The 13,696-nt window shown below is 37.9% G+C and overlaps 1 protein-coding gene across 6 annotated transcripts in view; it reads right to left on the bottom strand.

Annotated features, from left to right (window-relative positions):
- RBMS3 (RNA binding motif single stranded interacting protein 3) overlaps positions 1-13,696 on the bottom strand; it is a 725,792-nt gene that overhangs the window by 251,408 nt on the left and 460,688 nt on the right. For all 6 annotated transcript variants that reach the window (XM_021678925.1, XM_021678924.1, XM_021678926.1 and 3 more), the window contains exon 5: positions 7,679-7,836. In XM_021678925.1, coding sequence (XP_021534600.1) covers positions 7,679-7,836 — 158 coding nt within the window. The remainder of the gene's footprint in view (positions 1-7,678; positions 7,837-13,696) is intronic.

Below are 13,696 nucleotides of genomic sequence, written 5' to 3'. Positions count from 1 at the left end.
TGCAGGTGCTTAGTTATCATTAACCTTGCACTATTTTTTCTTTCCTTTTTTTTTTCCATTAATGAAGTCAAGGGGAAGGAAAAATAAGTCAATTTACCCATGTGTTTTCTGTTTACCCCTCTATATGTCTTCTCTGCTCTATGCTTCAAAGAAGTGATCCATCTATGAACGTGTCCTCTTAGCTCTTTTATCTGATGGCTTTTCATTGGGTTTAGCCATTGGGGGCCTGGTAGGAGTAAAGAGAAGTCTGACCAGTTCCTGTTTCTTCTCTCTTGGCTTTGGCATCCCCTCTCTGGCTGGGATTGCATCCCTCCCTGTCTCCAGCTATTCCAGGCAGCGCCCCCTTCCATGGCTCTGGGTCTCACTGGCTCTGGGAGCACTCTTCCACCTGCCTTCAGCTGTCTCAAGGCAGCAAAAGCTTCCTTCTGCTGGTCATCTCTGGGTATCTCAACATCCTTGGTCAGTTTCCTTCACTCTACCCACACTTTTTGTAAATCCTGCTTTACTCTAGTCTCTTCAGTTAAATCATGTGGGGTGAAATTCTGTTTGCAGCCAGCATGCTGATGGCTCTGCCATAAAACTATCAACGCTGAAGGAACAAAATTATCCTGGAGGCTGTGTGTTTGAAGAAAAAGACAAGGAAAAAAAAAAAAAAAAGGTTTCTTTTACACCAGTCTGGGAACTACTCGTCTCTTAGATTATCTGCCTACCACCGGTTGACATCATAACTTAAATCTGTCCTTTAACCATAGATTAATGTTTTCAAAAGGAGTTTTGGTGAAGAAATGGAAGAAAATTAAATTAAAAACATTAAAATTGAGATAAAGGAGGAATTGATAAGTATAGTATGTTCAGATCTAGAAAAATCCTACCGTTAAATGCCACTGGAATTCATTATCACTTTTAATCAATCTCTTTGAGCTACAGGCACATTTGATTCCTAGATATTATTATCTGTTACATCTCTTTTCTTTCCTCTATGAAATAGAAACTTTGCCTTTTTCTGGTTCCCAAACATGCCAAACTTGGCCCCATCTTAGATCTCTGATTGCATTTTCCCCTTTGCCAGGATTCCCTATCCAACCCCACCAAGAGACTCTCTTGTTCCTTCTTATCATCTGTGTCTCAGACTAAATGCTCTCTCTTCTGAGAACTTTCCTGTCCCTGACTTCTAGCCTCTCATTCTGCCATACTCTCTATTTTACCACTGTTTTATTTTGCCTTTATAGCCCTTTAATTATTTTATATGGATTATTTGATATTATTTGATATCTTCTTACTTGTTTGGTTACATTTTTTTGTCTCCCCAGTCTAGTAGCATGTCAGATATTTTTCTCCTGTGTACCCCTCTGAATTAATATCTAGAACAATTACTGGCATATTATAGTGCCCAAGAGATATTTACTGGATGAAATGAATGAATGAATAAATACATTATACATATCAGAAAAGGAGGCTCAGAGAGTTTATGTACCTGTCCAAGAACACAGATAGGAGGTGCAGAAGTAAGATGCAAGCTATGTTATTTCTACCCAGAAAGCCATCTTCATAATCACACAGAGTGAGTGGATGGGATGATCCAACTCACAGAAAGTTGAGAATATAGGAAAGATACCAAATAAAAAGACTCACACTTGTGAGTCCAAATGACATTTCCCAGTGCTTCTTCTTTATTGGTGGGAAGCAGACAACCTACCTCACATCTTCACAGCCTTCAGATGGTCCAAGAGTCCCCATCACGGTTTGTGCTTACAGCCAGTACAGGGCAAAGAAATCTTATAGGCCCTGAGCCCACTTAATGGTTACTGTTTCCAGCCTCAAGGTAACAAAGTTCTCCAATTTCAGTTTTACATGAGTAAATATTCAGAACTCTCTTCTCATCCTACAGAGGATGATCCTTGGGATCTAGTCATTTCAATGTTATAATGATAAAACAATAAGTTATATGTTTCCCTCCTTCTCTAAGTTTTTCTAAAGCCATGTATAGAGCAAGAATTGAGTCCAGGACATTTCAAAATTATAGATTATTTGATACAATTTAATCCATTTGTTTGATTGGTTGACTGGTTGGTTCTTTGCTTGGTTGGTTGGTGTGGGTCTTGAAACCTGGGCTCCAAATATATGGAAAAGAAAGTAGAATGTTCTGCCGTATCTCTAGCCATGATCATGACTTAACCGATGGTGAAAGAAAGAAATGCTGTGCAGAAACAGATCAAGATAAATGAAGAAACACGTAAAACAAAAACAAAGATCCAGAAGCTGAAGGATGGACCAGGAGTTTACTCTCCAGTAGATCACATTTGCTGGCAATTGGCTGAGGAATTAAGATTACCAAGCAGAGTAACAGCCCTTATTCTCTTCAGTCTCAGCAAAAACTGTAACCTCTCTCTGTGCAAACATAGCTGCAATTTGGAGATGACTAATCACTAAATTTACACTTTGGAGATTTTCTTTGTTCACATTTGATTTCCTATTTCCATGTAGGTTTGAGGTAGAAATGGCAAAACATTGCCAAAACAGCAAGCGGGGGGGGGGGGGGATTTTTAACACAAACATAGATTCCATCAGATCAAGAGATATGATCGAAACACATTCCAAACAATGACAATTCGGTAAGCGTGATGGTCATTTTAAAGGGGCATATATTTGCCTGCAAAGGAAGTATTGGCATTTGCCTTATTATTTTTTTTAATTCCTGTATTTTCATTATGCTGATCCTGAGTCAGAGTTTCATTATATTTCAGGAGGGGAGAAGATAAGGAGCAAGAAGTATCAGGAGGTAGAAGGTAAATCAATAATATTTTAAAGATATTCAACACTAATTAAAGAAAACACAAAAAGAGTATTTTTCACCTACTATTTATACTGATTTTTAATAATCAGGCTGATATTTATCTGCCTATAACCACAATTATTATTATTTTTTTACTTAGCAAAAAGAAAGAACTGAAACTCTTTAATTGGAAAACATGTTCATTTAGTAGAGAGAGACAGAAGACAGGGCTGCCCATATGTTAAAAGTCATTCAAACAAAATTCCATGAGAATCAAATTAAGAGTACTGAAGAGGGGTGAAAAATACTACAAAATACAAAGGTCTCTGTGCTCAGCGGTCTCTCACGCTCTTTGGCTCACCAGGGGACAGTAAATGCATTTCTTAAAGAGGTTCTATGTTCCCAGATGGTGAAGCTGGATTAATTGTGAATGTTTACCTCCCCCATCTCTTCTGCACTTTGGGTCATACTCTCCCGGCCTCACATAACACTCTTTCAATGTGATTTTTGTTAGACAAATGGTCTCATGTTTCTGGGAATGGGAAATGGATAACAAGAACACACAGTCATGTCCGTCCAGCCTCAGGTTGATTTATGCTCTGATCCTCACCCTGGAAGGCAAGGTAGTCTGTTGGCACCCACTAGCTTTGCAGTAGTGGGTCTGTCTTGTCTGACTGTCAGCATTCCCACCATAAACTTCTGTTTTTAGAGTTTTATGACTTGGCTATAAAATGCTGCCTAGGGGGCGGTGGATCTTCCTGATTGTTTTAAGTTGTAAGAGCGTAAAAAAAAAACATAAAAAATGAAATAAAATGTCTGTAATTTCAGAGATATCTGGTGCTTCTGGAATTTGAAAAGCCGGTAATTGTGCTGTCTGTGCACCCTCCTGGCATTCAAATCTATGCTTTGAAGTTCAATGTTTTAAATATAAAATGAAGATACTAACCTTTACTTTGAAGAGATGGTTATCTAAGGAGATTAATGTATAGCTTGCAAGTAAAATAATAATGGGGGGCGTCTTTCTAGTTAAAGAATTTTGGGATATCTTGCATATGAATCAAGGACCATATCTGGTGGTTAGAAGTGACCAATGGTAATATTTAAAATGAAACTTACCAGGGCATCTGGGTGACTCAGTCAGTTAACGGACTGATTCTTGGTTTGGGTTCAGGTCATGATCTCAGGGTCTTGAGACTGAGCCCCGTGCTCAGTGTGGAATCTGCTTGAGAGTCTCTCCTTCTCCCTCTGCCCCTCACCCTGCTCATGCTCTATTTCTCTCAAATAAAATAAAATAAATAAATAAAAATCTTTAAAATGAAGCCTGATAAATTTATTCAGGTTACACGAATTGAGAGAGTCATAAATTCAAGAGATAGATTCAGTTTACCAGGCACAATTACAAGCCGACTCTTCTCCCAATCAAATAAGCATTTTCTTTTAATAACACCTGTGTCACTGTGAACTTTTAGAGGAAGAAATCATTTGTAAATCAGTAATAGTTGAGCTGATGTGACTGTAGTTTCCCCTAAAACCCCAGTTCACCCATCTCAGAATTGGCTTATCATTGTCATCAAATGCTACCACCCTGCACAGTTATAGTCACAAACAAAAAAACCAAAACACTTGAAGTGATTTCATTTGTTCATCATCAAAAATTTACTGAAGATCAATAATGTGTCAGACAACATTCTAGGTGCTGGGACAGACACGAAGAAGAGCAAGACATGGTCCCTACACTTGAAGAACAGGACGGGAGATGGATTCATGACCAGTTCATTTGACAAAAGGGGTACAGTGTGATCAACAGGAATCATCTCCATCAGGAAAAATGTCTAAGAATGGAACCCAACATTTTGAAATTTTACAGGCCTTCCAGATGATTTGAGAATCAGTCCTAATGCCCTAAGGCAATGCTTTTCAGGGTTTAGAGAGCATGAGAGTCACCTAAAGTGCTTGATAAAGCACAGATTGCTGCACCCCATCTACCCCCCACCATTACTGATTCAGTAAGTCTGGGATAGGGCCCCAAAATTGCATTTCTAACAATTTCCCAAATAATGCCGACGTTTCTGTCCTGGAAACTACACTTTGAGAACCACTGTCCCAAGGCATCCATTGTATGTAATCCATTAACTTTTCTCACTAGCTGCCCGCTATCCTGGGAAGAAGGGAGAGAATTGTCACTCAACTTATCTCTGTTTTGTGGTTCAGAGGGAGAGCTCCAAATGAGAAAGGCTAACAATGGAAAAAGGGTGATATCTAAAAAGAAGGAAAACTGTAAAAGTGAATTTGTGAATCCAAGGTTGCATTTAGAGCAGGCATAAAAGAATAATTTAAAATTCCCACTCTTCCTCAGTTCCTAAAGAAAAAAAGAACTATAGGATTTACTCTTCCATGAAATCATATACTGTGATTATAGTGTTGCCTCTTACAATGTGCATTACTTGATTCTGCACCAAGAAGAATATTCTTCATTTTAAGCAAACTGAAAGTGTATAGAGAAGACAGAAGTGAGAGAAATGAACAGCCCAATCTCTGTGTTATAAGCTGAATTGTGCCTCCAACCACAACAAATTTCTATGTTGAAGTCCTTCATAATGTGAGTGTATATGGAGATAGGGCCTCGAATGGGTGGGTCCTCATCCAATCTGACTGATGTTCTTTAATTTTTTTTTAAGATTTTTATTTGTTTATTTGAGACAGAGAGGGCACAAGGGTGGGGCGAAGCAGAGGGAAAGAGAGAAACAGATTCCCTGCTAAGCAGTGAGCCCAACAGCGTGGGGCTTGATCTGAAGTCCCTGGGATCGTGACCTGAACCAAAGGCAGATGCTTAACCGACTGGGCCACCCAGGCACCACTGATGTCCTTTAATTTTTTTTTTAATCTAAGTTTATTTATTTAAATAATGTCTATACCCAATATAGGGCTCGAACTCATGACCCTGAGATCAAGAGTCACATGCTCTTCTGACTGAGCCAGCCAGGCGCCCCATGAATGATACCCTTTTAAAAAGAAGAGAGTAAGGCACCATGTGAAGACCATGTGAAGCTACAGGGAAAACAAGGTCATCTACAAGACAAGGAGGGAAGCCTCAGAGGAAACCAAGCCTACTGGGACCATGATCTTAGACTTCTAGCTTCCAGAACTGTGAGAAAATAAATTTCCGTCATTTAACCCACCCAGTCTGTTGTATTCTGTTACGGCAGCCCTAGAGAATTACTATACTCTGTATCAAAAGCCCTTTGCTTAAAAAAAAAAAAAAAAAAAATCACCACAGAACTTAGAAAATGTTTTCTCTTGATAAAGTTGAAATATGTTCATTTCTCAGCAGCACAAATGAAGGAGAAATTCATTTGTTAGAGATTTTGGGGGGACAAGAAGTGGGAGAAGGACCAGAAGGATGTGCATGCTGTTCCTTTCAGTGAACTCCCACACTGGCCAGCCCTCCCACAGTAGCTTAGACACTATCCAACAATGAGGACATTGGCAAAATTTGGAGCCCTGGGTGATGTGATTAGCTCTGTCTTGACCATGCAAATGAGCAGTTACCAATGATCTGAAAAAGTGAATGCCTCAAGCATACATTCAAGTCAGGGAGAGTTTCTTCATTCTGCTTATTTTTCTTCAACTCATCATGCATCTTGTATATGTCTACCAGTCTACTAGAAAATGGTGGAGATATGAATTTTAAGACATGGTCCATGACTTGTAGGAAGTCAAGTTAGAGATTGGTATGTATGTATGTATGTATGTATGTATGCATGTATTTAGAGAGATAGAGAGAGAGAAAGTGAGCCCAGGAGGGGAGAGGGAGACGGAGAATCCCAAGCAGGCTCCACGCTCAGCACAGAGCCCGACACGGGGCTTAATCTCAAGACCCTGAGATCATGACCCAAGCCAAAGTCAAGAGTCAGATGTCTAACTGAATGAGCCACCCAGGCGCCCCTACAATTTGCTATCTTTCAAAGTGCATTAATAAAAGTTGGTTTGGAATGGTTTCCAGGTAATGGCAGGGTTTATTATAGATGGACACACCTGTCTGCAAAGGGCTGACTTCCCAATGACTCTAGCATCCATTCACTCATCCACGTTAAGTCAGCTGGAGACACATAAACACACCAAGCCATGGAGACACGGCTTTTACTCTCGTTCTTTGTTGTTGAGCAGTTTTTCTCTGCGGTTTCTTTTGCTTTGTTTTTCATGAAAGCACAGCAGGTGCAACCATTTTAACTCCGTTTCTGGCTGAGATCTTCCTTTGTAAACATCCCTTAAAGTTAAGATGAAAACTACTTTTCCTTTTCGGACAATGAAAAAAGTGCAATTTGCTTTTTTCTGTTCTGTGTAAAACATCAAAACCACACAGCCAGGGCCTCTTAAATGCAAATACCCTCTAATCCCCCCACTTTATATGTCTGGGTTCCTTGGGACTTCCCAACAATTCTTGTTTCTCGAAATCTTTCTTCTCTTCCTTTTCTTGACTGAGAAATTCTATCGTCTCATTCTTTGGAAATCAATGCAAAAACATTTGGATGCTTTGTTCACCACATGGGCTCTTTAGCTTTGGGGTATTGGGCATTTATTACCACCAGCAGAAATTGGCAGCATCTGATTTTTCTAATCTAGAAGAGAGAATTGGGAACTGGGTATACATATCATTATGACCTGAGACACATATAACCATTCTTTGTACATACAGATTTTAGCAAGCACAACATATTTATAATTACATTGGAATTCTTTGGATTGAAGCAAAGATAGAGAGTCGGTTTGAAAAGCTACTTTTTTGCAGGGAGAGGGTAAAATAGTCTATTGCTTTGGGTCCTAGTTCTAGAAAGGAATGGAATTAAAAGGGAATAAGGAGGAAACACAAGTAATACATGTACATGTACGTAGCAAGTGTTTTACCTGGCAAAGCCAACGCCCCTGCTGACTCCATTAGCATCTCTTAGTATTCTTGTGGAAATGACATGTCCGAAGGGTTTCAGCATATTTTCAAGTTCCTGCTCATCCATAGAAATGGGGAGATTTGAGATGTATAGGTTGGTTGGGTCTTGCTCTTGTTGCTAAGGGAAGGAAAGAAACAAATGCATTAGGTTCTGAATATTGAAAAACCTATTGCACAAATGGATAGACTTTTGCTTGAACTACAATATGGATTCCCAACTTCAACACACTCCTGAACATTCTTTTACTAAGGGCAATACTTCTTTTCAACGAATTCCCTTCTTGCTGAGTGTTTCTCATAGAAACAATGTCATAAATGAAAAGCAAGCTTTCTGCCCAGCCTCCTTAGGAAAGAAAAATAAACTTTTATTGCAACTGAACAAAGGAAACGTGTATTCTTTTCTATTACCACTAACTACTGCTTCTACTCTCACTGCTCCGATTACCATCACTACTAGTTACAAACGTTGCATTTAGTGAGCACTCATTCCAGGGCTAAGCATTGTTCTACACAATTAACATGCATTATTTTATTCAATATTCCTAATAAATATAATTGTTATCATTTTACAGAAGACAAAATTGATCCCTAACTTGTCCAAGTTACAGGGTTCATAAGTATCAAAGCCAGGGCTCAACTCTGGGGCTATCACCAAAGTCTGTGGGGTATCACCTAAGTCTATAGGCTTCACTGTCCTGCTCTACTACCTTCCACTTGACAAAAAGGCTGGGGGGGGGGAGGATGGGAACCACATTGGCCTCAGTATCACTGTGGAATTTGCTAAAAATGCAAATTCTCAGGCCTTACCCCAGAACCATTGAATCAGAAACTTGAGGGTGGGACAAGCAAGCTGTGTTTTGACCAGCCCTCCAGGTGATTCTGATGACTGGGCAAGTTTGGGAATTGCTATCCTACACCAAACATGTTAATGTTTGAGTGAGATTATGATGTCTATCATTTTCTAATCCAATAGCAATAGTGCTAAGTACATTTCCTTAATAGAATGGGAACCCAAACAATCACTAGCATTATCTCTATGTCCATGAATGTTCTCTCTTTCACACAATGAATTAGTGTTGGGACTTAGTTGTATATATGTATCAAGATAAAACAGCCATAAACCTGGCATATTAGCCATTAAGATCAAAATATATCATATATTTAACTGCACCTTTATATTTTAACCAAAACAACAACCTTAACTTCAAGGACAAGCAAGATTAGATTGGAAAAAGAAATTCTGAAATCTATGGGAAATGACATTATGGAACAGCGAAACATCTTTTGTAAAGAGATCTCATATTCTAGAAAATTTGAGGTTTCAGGCACAATGAAAAAAATACAAGCAAGATTCCAAATATTATTTCAAGAAAAAAAAACAATTTTGGTATGAAACTATTGTTTTTAACAGTTCTAAATATTCAGATAGGTCATAATATTTTTATTAAGCTTTGAGATTAATAAGATGTATTATTACATTAAATTTTTTAACAGTTTAGTTTATCACCATGGAAAATGGTAAAAATAAACATACATTCATTCAGAAAAAGACAACACAGCTTTAGTGTTTAGGAATAGTGTAAGTGTAGGAACTGTGCAACTGTAGTCAGTTTCTCTCCCCCTCTCTAACACACACACACACACACACACACTACTAAAAAAATGGCATGATCCTAGAGCAAAAACAGAGATAATATTATTACCCTTTCCTAAGTGGTCATGTTCATGTTTTTGTTTTTGTTCTATTTTTTTGTTTGTTTGTTTTTGCTGGGGTAATGGGAAGAAAAAAAGAAAATAAAAAGTGGTGTTTTAGAGACATAATAAAGAATCTTATATACATACAACTTTTTAAAAATTTTCTATATATTTTAGGGAGAGACAGAGAGAGCATGAGTGGGAGGGGCCATGGGAGAGGGAGAGAGAATTTGAGGCAGACTCTGTGCTGAGCATGAGCTGGACATGGGGCTCGATCTCATGCCACTGAGATCAGGACCTGAGCCAAAACCAAGAGTCAGACACAACGCACTGTGCCACTGAGGAGCCCCTATATAACTATTATACTATTTTACTACCCATCATTTAATTTTAATCTTTACATCATTCCAAAGGTAGCTTGGCAAATATCAATATATTCATTGGATAATGAGGAAACGGAGCCATGAAGATGCATCATCTTGCCCAAGGACAATCAGATAATTAGTGACAGGACTGGAATTAGATTTGGTGACCAAGTTTCCTATCTTCTAGCTCAGTGTGCTTCTCACTAGCCCAGTGTTTCCCAAGCTTCAATCACCTGCATATCACCTGAGAAATTTTTGCCAGCCACGTACAACTTTTTGTTTACTGAAAAGCTTTCTTTAAATCAACATACCTTTGTCCTTAAATAAGTTTATTTAAAAAGTAACTTTCTGTTGCTACCAAACTAAAAAGCTGGTATTACTTGGCATAAATAGGTTACTTACCGTAAGAACAGGAAACAACAAATCAGTGTTATTAAATTATACCTAGGTACTGTTTGTTTAAAAAGGCATTGACTCTCATGGTTGACTTTTTCTCAGTTACAAATGAGATTCGTAATTAAGAGAGGTGTGAGAATCTCACTAGCACCAGATGGAGGCTTTTTTTTTTTTTTCTTTTCTGGGAATGATCGGAATTGAGACAGAAATAGGAAAAGAATCATTTTCTTACAAAGACTTTCTGGATCCTACACACCTAGATCTACTTAAGTTCCATGAGAGGTATATGTCCCATGGATTGGGAGTTCCTGCATTAACCCCGAACTTCTCACAGAGGAGCGGCAACAGAAGGCAGTCCCCTGAATGGGTTGGAATTTGCCCAGCATTCTACACCCCTTTGTCCTCGATCAGGCTAACTAACCACAACCAGCCAAACCACTATCCCAGCGTACTGTACGGATCTTTTCATTTTCTCTAGGTAGCAATGAATTAGTTTATCCTGATTCAAATCCATTTCCAAATTCTCCAACTGCAGAATTCTTTGCAGCTTCTCAAAATGATGTGTGATCAACACACAGAGCTTAGTACATAAGGGAGTGCCCAGTAAGCTATTTTCTGAATCCAAATTCAAACAACAAGGCCAACTCCTTAATCTGTATTCACAGACACATGATAGCACTGGATGGTGTGATTCCTTAATTTATACTCACAGAAAAAGTAAAGCATTGGGTAGTGTTATTTGTTAAGTAAGTCCATCCTTTGAAATGTGGTATTAGTTTTGAATATATCTGTTGACTTGAAATAGAATGAACTTTAAAAGAATACATACATTTATTTTTTATACAATTATACATTCATATTTTTACTTTTAATGTTATCTATGTATCAGGTTTATGTAAATTGATGGCCACTTTCAAACGGTGCTTTGGCACTATGAACCAAAGAGCACTTCCCTGTTAACTTTTCAGAAAAAAAGTCTCATGTGAGAATTGCAATCTAAAAGAACTTTAAGAAAACTTTTTTAACTTAAATTTTCATGATTATTTAACTCCAGAATGGACCTTAAGGGACATCTTCTTCAATCTGATCATTTAATAAATGGGGGGAAAAAAGGTTAAAGGAGTAGTTATGGCTTGCTCAAGTCCACAGGCTTGAAAAAGAACTCATGTCCTTTTCACATGGTCTGATGTCCTTACCAATTCATGACACTGCCTTTTCTCTTAAGAAACAATGAATAGCAGACAGCAGGTTGTAGTTCAAAAGAATGTTAGCACAGATGACAATAAATATCTCTGAATTCCTTGTTTTATTCAGTTTTGCTTATTCATCAATTAGCTTTAGCTATCGAGCTAAGGCTATGAAAAAAGAAAAAAGAAAAATTGACCAGGTCACCATAACTAACTCGCCAATTTGGTCTGTTTCTACATCTTTTTCTACAGGGATTTCTTGATCTATTATTTAATTTTGTCACAAGATTGTGAAACAGTAAAGTATCCTCTCCATTATTAATGAAAGCAGAGACCTGTCATTTCACTCAAGAATATGTAAACAATTTTTTTCTTGAAATGATTTCCATTTTCTTAGATTTTTTTTTGTATATGCAAATTGCCAAAATAAGACTTATTGGCACTCATTTGCTTTTTGACAGTTTAACACAACTTCAGAGTTTCGGAGCATTTCAAGGTGGCTAAGCAAATGAATCCCAATGGAGGACAATAATGGTTGCCCGCATCTAGATCAAAGGTTACATCTGTTGGGGAAGGTCACAGAGAAGAAAAGATGTGATCATTGGTTGATCCATTAGCTGCACCTGGGCAATTGGAGGCTCCTCACCTCCTCCCCTGTCCTTGGAATGTGGGCTCCCCTTGCTTTCCCCATTCCCAGAGGATACTGCAAAGACACAGCCTTGAGACAATGATGTGGTGTTGAGACTGTCTGGATGGTATACATGACTGAACCCAGTTAAGGCTTCTATAGAAACCTTTAAGATTTGGCAAGCCAGTAGAGATCTACTCATTTCACTGCTGCCTAAGACAAGCCTTGTATCTAAGTTCCTTTTACTCCTTAAACCTGTCACCTACCCACCTGGAGTGGCCAGCCTCTTTCTTCCATCTCTCGCTGCCCTCTGAGTACTGGGGCCAGTTTCAGATTACACCTGGGAAACTCCAGAGGAGCTTGCAAACCAACAGAGTCTGGGCTGTGTTTTTTGAATATGCATTATGGTTATTATATATACATGATTCTGAAAGAGGTAGTGGAAGACTTCAAAACTTGATTTGGTAACACTCAGTCTTGCCAAAACTACATTTAAATATTCAGGAAATAGTTATTAGCATTAGAGACTTTACAGCAATGTTTATCAATTTATACCTGGGGGGAGACCACTTTTATTCTCAATCTGTCATGTACCAATATTTGTAAAATACAATAAAAATAACTCAATGGAAAGTAAAATTAAGTTAAACGATGTGCAAAATAAAGTTGCATTTTTTTATTATTACATTTGACAGACCAAAATTATGTTTGGATTAAATGTTATGTTGATGTGAAATTGTTATATAAAGTTTTAAATCCTTACTCTCAATTCCTGTTACTTATTTCATTGGGAACAGTACCATTGGGTGAACCAAACTTTATGTAACACTGTTTTAGGGGACTATATTCCTATTTTTTTTCATCATAATATAATGTCCTATGGTTATTAATTTTCTTACTTTATATGCTATCAAGTCCTTTTTTCATCACAAAATTGTGTGTAACCAATTTACAGTCATTTTTGAACTATGAGTCAAAACTGTCTGAGATGAATTATCTGAAGCAGGGGTGACAAAACATCCAGAAATATCCCAAGGAAGTGTGAAATAATTCTAAAACAAACATGTGACTATAATATTTTAAAAACACAGTGAGAGGGATGTTCAAACAGATTGAAGATAATATTATTATTACCTTACATAGAGCAGAGTTTTACAGTATTCCAAATGCTTCAGCATCATTTTATTTCAGGTAGCCCTTTATAATAACCCTATGAGGTAGGGAAGGCAAGAGTTATTACCTCCACTCTACAAATAAGAAAACTGGTTCTGATATCTTGAAAGGGTTGCCAAGGTCACATGGCCAGTAAGCAAATAAACCACATCATAAAAAGAGATTTTTTGACTCTCCATCTGGTCCCCTTTCTTCTATACTATACCAACTCTGGGGATGGTCTATAAATATTGCAATTCAATGGGTCTCACCCGGAAAAAGGAAAATCAATGGGGAGACAAAGGAGCAATTGTTTTTTAATGGAATAGTCCATTTTAAGTGTTGTTGCAATGTAAAAGTTAATAATAATAAAAACTGTTTTCTCTCACCCTGAAAATGGAAGCAAGGAGTCAGAGACTCTCAAGTAAACAACTGGCTTGTTTACAACTAGTTTACAACTGACTTGGTATAAAGTTGTCCTCCCTGTCTGGTAACATTCTCAGCATGTTCAGGGCATGGCTATCAGAGTTATGGCTCCTCTAGATAAGTAATACC

The sequence above is a fragment of the Neomonachus schauinslandi genome, chromosome 1, assembly GCF_002201575.2.
Source record: "Neomonachus schauinslandi chromosome 1, ASM220157v2, whole genome shotgun sequence".
In the NCBI taxonomy this organism is placed as follows: domain Eukaryota; kingdom Metazoa; phylum Chordata; class Mammalia; order Carnivora; family Phocidae; genus Neomonachus; species Neomonachus schauinslandi.
This window is presented reverse-complemented; position numbering and strand designations above follow the sequence as displayed.